Source organism: Physeter macrocephalus, chromosome 4 (genome assembly GCF_002837175.3).
Source record: "Physeter macrocephalus isolate SW-GA chromosome 4, ASM283717v5, whole genome shotgun sequence".
NCBI classification, from domain to species: Eukaryota; Metazoa; Chordata; class Mammalia; order Artiodactyla; family Physeteridae; genus Physeter; species Physeter macrocephalus.
This window is the reverse complement of record NC_041217.1, coordinates 118,410,255-118,418,596: the sequence shown is the minus strand read 5'-3', so window position 1 is coordinate 118,418,596 and position 8,342 is coordinate 118,410,255. Positions and strand designations below refer to the sequence as shown.

General features: G+C 35.0%; 1 protein-coding gene across 2 annotated transcripts in view; it reads right to left on the bottom strand.

Moving 5' to 3' along the window:
• Positions 1 to 276: 276 nt before the first annotated feature.
• The window catches only part of ASB17 (ankyrin repeat and SOCS box containing 17), a 20,482-nt gene continuing 12,416 nt past the window's right edge, over positions 277 to 8,342 (bottom strand). The window contains exons 2-3 of one of the 2 annotated variants that reach the window (XM_007106898.2): positions 4,123 to 4,402; positions 277 to 560 (exon numbers count right to left, since the gene is read on the bottom strand). In XM_007106898.2, coding sequence (XP_007106960.1) covers positions 354 to 560; positions 4,123 to 4,402 — 487 coding nt within the window. In that variant the 3' untranslated portion in view covers positions 277 to 353. Of the gene's footprint in view, positions 561 to 4,122; positions 4,407 to 8,342 lie in introns of both variants that reach the window. The other variant, XM_007106897.2, reaches the window with a different exon arrangement.

Below are 8,342 nucleotides of genomic sequence, written 5' to 3'. Positions count from 1 at the left end.
TTTACCTAACTTAGGACATACTAAAAATAAGAGCTTCAGAGTTCAGAATATTAATATGACCAGATTTTCCACAAGTAACAAGAATGCTCTAAGGCCGAAAACAACTTTTAAAAACAGAATAAAAGCACATATCTAAAATATTTTAAAAATGCATATAATTTGTTACACTGTATAGAAAGTTAATGGGTAGAGCCATATGTTAATTTAAAAGTGATTCATTTAGGGTGTCATGTGAAAGTATATTTTCTAATGGAATGTTCAATGCAGTAAAAAGTCGTGTGAAGTTAATAGTTTATTAACTTCTAAACCATACAACAGTGAGCGTCCTTAAAGAATGAAGAAAAAGACGTGCATTAGCTTTCTAAATTCAGGTAGTTCTGTAGACGAACAGGTATTAGAAGTGAAAATATTCCATTTGGGAGCATATTGTTGGTCAGTAGTTGAGCCCTGATGGTTATTCTGCAAAGATGTAATAGTTCACATGGATCTTTGTATCTTGTTGAAGGAATGTAGTCCAGCCAATTTGAAATAATTGGACGTTTTCCTAAACTTAGCTGTGTCTAAAGAAAAGGGAAATAGTTAATTTTGTAATATTAATCATTGGATTAGTTCAAATTATAAACATTTTAATTTTTTAATTTGAATTCACAAAATGTATCTTAAATTTATTTAACCCTTATATTTTTTCTAAAACATTTTCACCTGAGGCAAGAATATTTACTCCCATTTTATTCTCAATCATATATAAGGTTCAATGTGTCTAAGGACACAAAACATTATTTCTTACAACAGTGAATCTGTATGTTTTTAATTTTAGACAGATCATACACTTATGGTTTATTAGCTTCTTCTAGAGTAGTGTTGCCAATTTGACCAGTTTGACTGGAATTATCTAAGAGACTTTAGAAAATATTAATGCTGAGGTTCTACTGCAGAATTTCTGATTTAGTTAGTGTGGGGTTGGGCACAGACAACATAAATCCTAAAAGTTCCGCCAGGTGATTCCAACCATTGTAGAGTAAAACTACAAACTGCTGAATCATGAGAAGACCTAACAAGAGGCCCATACACATGAAGATAACGTTTTACGTTTTAGTTAAGCTACCCATTTAAAGATTTAGTTCTAGAAGCCAAATGTTATTAGGCTGATTTAAAAGTAAAAGACATTGCTGTGTTATAGAGGTACTTCTTCAGAAGAACCTACACTCTACAGACTACATGACACTTTAACTTAAATGATACATAATTTTTCATTGTTCAGTAAACAATTATTTAAAGAATATCTCATGTATACTCAGCATTGACCTTGGTGCTTGGGATAATTGCTAGGCTACGCAAAATAGACATAGCGTCTGCAATCACAGAACTGTGGTTGAGAAGTAAAGATATCTAAATATATTTACAATAAAACTGGCAAATGTGGAAATGAAAAGCAGGGTTATTTAGAGTTCTTTAAGCTGGTTTTTATGCCATTTTTCACCTTATTGCTCAATTCTACTTCGCTTATTAAGCTGAAATTGATTGGAATCCAGCTTTAACTTCTTTGCCACTCAGGTGATTTTGATCAACTCATTCTATCCTAGTACTCTTCTATTTTGAGTGTACCTCAGCAATAGCATTCGTGGAGCTGGTTGAGAATCAATATGTCCTATAAAAATTGTGCAGGACTAACACTGGACAAGGAGAAGCAAATTACTAAAGAAGCAAAAAAAACTTTTTAAAAACATTTTTATTGGAGTATAATTGCTTTACAATGGTGTGTCAGTTTCTGCTGTATAACAAAGTGAATCAGCTATACATATATGTACATCCCCCTATCTCCTCCCTCTTGTGTCTCCCTACATTTGGTAGTGTATATATGTCCATGCCATTCTCTCACTTCGTCCCAGCTTACCCTTGCCCCTCCCCGTGTCCTCAAGTCCATTCTCCATGTCTTCACTGCATCTTTATTCCTGTCCTGCCCCTAGGTTCTTCAGAACCATTTTTTTTTTTTAGATTCCATATATATGTGTTAGCATATGGTATTTGTTTTTCTCTTTCTGACTTACTTCACTCTATATGACAGTCTCTAGGTCCATCCACCTCACTACAAATAACTCAATTTCTTTTCTTTTTATGGCTGAGTAATATTCCATTATATATATAAAGAAGCAAAAAAATTTTTTTTTATTTTTCTGTTTTAAAAATTAGTTGCCAAGGACTTTTCTGGCGGTCCAGTGGTTAAGAGTCCGTGCTTCCTGTACAGGTGGCGCGGGTTCAATCCCTGGTCAGCAAACTAAACTAAGATTCCACATGCCGTGTGGTGCAGCTATAAAAACAAAAACAAAAACAACAGAAAACAGCAACAAAAATTGGTTGCCAGGGCTTCCCTCATGGCACAGTGGTTAAGAATCTGCCTGCCAATGCAGGGGACACAGTTTTGAGCCCTGGTCCGGGAAGATCCCACATGCCGCGGAGCAACTAAGCCTGTGTGCCACAACTACTGAGCCTGTGCTGTAGAGCCTGTGAGTCACAACTACTGAGCCCGTGAGCCGCAACTACTGAAGCCCACACGCCTAGAGCCCGTGCTCCGCAACAGAGCAGCCACCACAATGAGAAGTGCCACCACAATGAGAAGTCCGCGGACCACAACCAAGAGTAGCCCCCGCTCGCCAAATCTAGAGAAAGCCCATGTGCAGCAACGAAGACCCAATGCAGACAAAAATAGATAAATAAAATAAATTTTTTTTAATGCTTTAAAAAAAAATTGGTTGCCAAAATAATTTGATGAATTTGCTGTCCTTACAGTTGGCCCAGGCATGGTTGATTGATATGCATTGTTAAAGCTTAAAAAAATTAAAGACCCAGCAGCACTATATTTCTTAGGAGTTTATTTCTGAAGTCACACCTTTAAAGATAAGGGTAACTGCTAGATTCCTTGGTACTTTGACTGGTTTAAATTTATAGGGGTAGCTTTCTTTACCTTATGCAGACTTATTTCTTTTTTTAAAAATTAATTTTTATTGGCATATAGTTGCTTTACAATGTTGTGTTAGCTTCTACTGCACAGCAAAATGAAACAGTTATACATATACATATCCCCTCCATTTAGGACACTACAGTGCATTAAGTAGAGTTCCCTGTGCTATACAGTATGTTCCCATCAGTTAACTATTTTAGACTTATTTCTTGATACTAATATACATGATACAATTTGATGCTGAAACTTGCAGTTCATTTTGACAGGATAAACATGCCCTTCATGTGGTTGATTTTTTTTTTTAAACCTTATCAAGGAGAAACTCTTCACATTTCTGAGGGATAGATATTTTCAATTGAGCAAATATTTAAAGCCTTTATATTTTCATGCTTAAAATTGTTCAGGAATTTTGAAAAGGAAAATGTGTTTCTTGGTATGTGATTATAGTGGGGAGAAATGTAACTTTCATTTTACAATATTCTATTGGAAAAGAAGTCTGTTAAAAGTTTAATTTGTTCTGTTTTTTTTTGTTTTTCAATTTATTTAATTTATTTTTGGCTGCGTTGGGTCTTTGTTGCTGCGCGCGGGCTTTCTCTAGTTGCGGTGAGTGGGGGCTACTCTTCGTTGCAGTGCATGGGCTTCTCATCGCGGTGGCTTCTCTTGTTGCGGAGCACAAGCTCTAGGCTCGTGGGCTCAGTAGTTGCAGCTCGCGGGCTCAGTAGTTGTGGCACACAGGCTTTGTTGCTCTGCGACATGTGGGATCTTCCCAGACCAGGGCTCAAACCCGTGTCCCCTGCATTGGCAGGCAGATTCTTAACCACTGAGCCACCAGGGAAGCCCTGTTCTGTTTTTAAGAGACATAGAAATCCTAATAAACAGGTTATTATGTAATTAGAATGTAATAATAACATCTACTTAATAACTACTAAAATAAACTATACTAACTTCTAAAAAATTATTTCATATTTAGAAGACATAAAATTATTAAATAAAAGGGCTAATGTTCAAGATAATTAGAATTTTCCCTATTTTTAATTTATAAGCATATACTCAGTGATTCACTGGATTGATAGATTAAATATTAACTTTATTCTTGCCTCACAATTTTATCTTAAAATTGATCAATATTTGAGCCCACACCCAAAGTACAATATTTTGCTTACCTCTATTTCCCTGGTTGAAATGACAGAAAGCACTCTGGAACAAAGCACTAAACATGTTTTGGCATCTTCTTGGATGTCTACCAGTTCATGATCAACCATTGTTCTCACTCTTGAGGGGTAGAGCGATATTGTTAACACAATGTTGATAGGGTTTTTTTCTCTTTCTACGATTCCATATTGCAGGAGTATTCTTAAGATACTGGATTGTCTTGTCTGAGCTACGTAAAGTAGAGGTGTGATTCCACTTAATGGGCTTGGACAGTATACTGGTGTGAAAGTTCTGTGAATCAGACAAACAAGAAAAACCTCATTTAATATAGAATTAAGAAATGTGGTAAAAACTTTGTCTTAACAGTAAAGGGAAAATAATAGTATTATCTTAAATAGTAAATATCTTAAATAACATTAATGTAACTTCTCCTTTATATATAGTATGTCTTAAAAAGAGTTTTCCACTCCAAATCTAGGCCAACCTGAAGGTCAAAAAATAAGAAAACTGTACTATACACTTAAATCCCGTTTACACTTGTAAAAACAAACAAACAAAAAGATTTACAATGTGTGGAAAGTGTTTAGTTTTAGTAATAGTAATTCTGTTTCTCATTTGAGAAATCCACAGTGATTAGAACTAATATTATAAAACTGATGTAACTCTGGAAAATCTAAAATGGAAAAGAGGGACAGACTTTTTTATTTCACTTTATTAATAGAACAGAATTCTGTGACCCTTTTGTTTTTGTTGTTCTTGATCATGTATCAGGCTTGAGATTGAATTGAGTTTGAAAATTAGACTGAAAAGGAATAAGTGCAACTACCTTAATTCTATTTTTTCACTTTAGTAAAATCAGAGTTGGTATTTTCAGGTTGAAGAAATGTAAATTATGATGAGGGTCATATCAGGTCCCTCAAGGACAGAATTTAATTTGCCTTCTTCAGTAGAGTTTTGAGAGTTCTCTGAAATCTTGTTTTTCCTGGAGTGCTATATGATGACTGGACTTGAAAATTTCTCCTCCCTTATGACAGAAATGAAAATGTTATTTTTTTCTAATTGTGTATAGTTCTTGCAATTGTTTCATTTAATAGACATTTATGTTTGCTATTGAATTGGTCACTATATGTAGATAGGACATGGTGGAATCAGCCACAGGGAATTTTGTATTAATTATCAAGCTTTGATTTGGCCAAGTAGACATGGCTTTTAGGACTAAAGAAAGGGAAATTTTATTCATGGTCCTTGTCTCTGGAATTCTCTTGATTGATCTAATAAAATACTAATATATTCTGCAGAACAGCATACAAACTATAAATATTAGTTTCGGACAATTATGCCTAGCAAGAAAAGCATTATTCAAAGAGAACTTTAAGATTTCAAATAATTAAGATGGGAGGCAACATGGTATAGCGCTAAAAACAATAGAGATTTAAACGTTCTAGGTTCTAGGTTTTAGTTCTCCTAACTAATAAGTCAGCTTCTTTGAGTCTCCATTTCCTCATGCATTTATGTATTCATTTGCTCATCCATTCATTAACTAATTTATTTAACACTGGCTTGTCCAGAGTGTACTGAGTACTAAATATGCAAAGATGAAAGATGTAGTCCTTGATCTCAAGATGCTTATTATAGTCTAGTAAGGGAAACAAACAAGTAATTCAATAAATACAGTACAAGGTGATAATTGCTATGATAGAAACATGCTTGGGGAACTGTAGAAACACCAAGGAGGGACACCTAACTCTACCTGGGTTAGTCATTGCCTGTAGGTTATCCTGGATCTAAGACTTGAAGGTCATAGTAGGTGTTTGGCAATAAAAAGATTGGAAAGAATGTTTCATTTACAAACATAAACCAACACTGGAATATTGTTATGCAAGAACTAGCTATATAAAATACATCTTTTGTATTAGATAAGTTCTCTGGATGAAGTGTATTTGGGGTCCTAGAGACCTCCCATATGGTGATTCTCTTGTCAGGAGCTCCAAAAAGTATAGTTTGAAAATTACTAGACCAACTAGTTTATCTCCAAGGCATCACTGAGCTCTAAAATGCCAAGATTTTGTGACAAAAAAAAAAAAAAAAAATAGTGTGGTGCAGTGCAGAATAGTGTTTTAGAAATTAAGAAGTGGGATTTTTGTCATCACTCTACCAGTGGCACTATATATATCCTTCTAATTCTGTATAAAATATATATACACTCTCTCCTAGAGTCATCTCCAGATCAATATTGTCCTGAACATCTCATCTTTTTCACAAATACTTCCAACACATATCCAAAATCGAACTTCTAACCTACTTCTATATTCCCTCTCCTGATTGTTGGTATTCACTTTCCCAAACCACCACTGCATTCAACTCTTTTACATTTCTTTGATTTGTATATGTTCTTCTCTTCCATTTTCAATTCTAGGACAAGTCTTGCTCATCGTATAAGACCCTGTCTAATAAACGCTATGGCACTTTGTACATAGCTCCATTAAGCTCTTATCATTTTGGACAATTTGCTTAATGTCTCTAATCTTTCATTTTCTTATCTTCAAAATCAATGCGTGGGCAAGATAAACTATAAAATTTTAAGTTCTACAGGGCAATACTCTTGCCTGTTTAATACACTTTTATATCCCTAAATGCCTAGAACAATGCTTGGCCCATAGTACATACTCAAATATATGTTAATTGATTTTTTTTTTTACCGTTATCCTGAAAAATATTATGAATTTTAAAGTTATTCTGTAGCTTTCGGGCCTAATCAGAATTTTAGTGAAGCGCAATCATTTAACATTTTCAAAAGCAATCTAATTTATTCATTTGCTAACTCTTAAGAAGATATTTGCCTTAAGAGACTTCTAAGTATGGGAATTCACGGGACTTAAGGGACAAAAAATACTTTAAGTGGCCCTTGTTAAGATTTAGAGATATTAGTTGATTTTAAGATATTAAGATTGACATTACGTTAGAAGAAATTTTGGACCAAAAATGTTGAAAACAGAACTAAAACTCACATAGGGTTAAAATGAGATTCAAAAGTCTAGTCTGTACCCAAATGACATATAATTAATCCTCATGTTTAAAGATCATGTTATTGTAAACCAAAATTTGCTTAATCTGTGCTGACAGTTAATTATTACAGTACTTATATGGATGGAATGAGGCAAGCAAAGCAAGAATCAATTTTTAAATGTGAGGTTAATGAACTGAACCCTCTGTATCTGAAAACCAGTCATATATGCACTTATGAAATGGGACATAATATTTCCATATAGACATGCAGGGAATGATTCCATTTTGTAGCTGTAATAATTATTTCTAAAAATTTTCCTAGTGGGCTTCCCTGGTGGTGCAGTGGTTGAGAGTCTGCCTGCCGATGCAGGGGACACGGGTTCGTGCCCCAGTCCGGGAAGACCCCACATGCCGCGGAGCGGCTAGGCTCGTGAGCCATGGCCACTGAGCCTGCGCGTCCGGAGCCTGTGCTCCGCAACGGGAGAGGCCACAACAGTGAGAGGCCCACATACCGCCAAAAAAAAAAAAAAAAAAAATTTCCTAGCATTTCTCTTCTGGTTTCCAACTGCCAATTCAATAGACCTTTCTTCATAATAATTTTATCTTTGATACTTGACACAGTTGACTTTCTTGAGATGTTTTCCCATGACTCCGTGGGACCATTCTCTTCAAGTTATGCATCTACCTCTTTGACTGTTCATTCTCAACCCTCTTTCACTGATTCCTCTTCTTCTGCCCTCAACATCTAAGTAAAGTAGATGTGGCCTTTTGACTAATTTTCATCTGATTAATTATTCTCAGGCAATTTCGTCTATGACCATAACATGATAACTACTGTCTGTTAATTTATTTAACAAATACTTACTGAATGCATACTGTATGCCAGGCACCCTTTTGGGTACTTGGGGTATATGAGTGAACAAAACAAAGATGCCACTTTCTTGCTAATATAGTAGTGAGGGATAACAGACAATACATAACAGAATGAACATAGCAAACAACCCAATTTTATAATATGTTAGAAGGTTTGATAAGTATTGTGGGAAAAAGAAAAAATAGTGCAGGATAAGAAGTATGAAAGACACAGACTGGCTGAATGGATACAAAAACAAGACCCATATATATGCTATCTACAAGAGACCCACTTCAGACCTAGGGACACATACAGACTGAAAGTGAGGGGATGGAAAAAGATATTCCATGCAAGTGGAAATCAGAAGAAAGC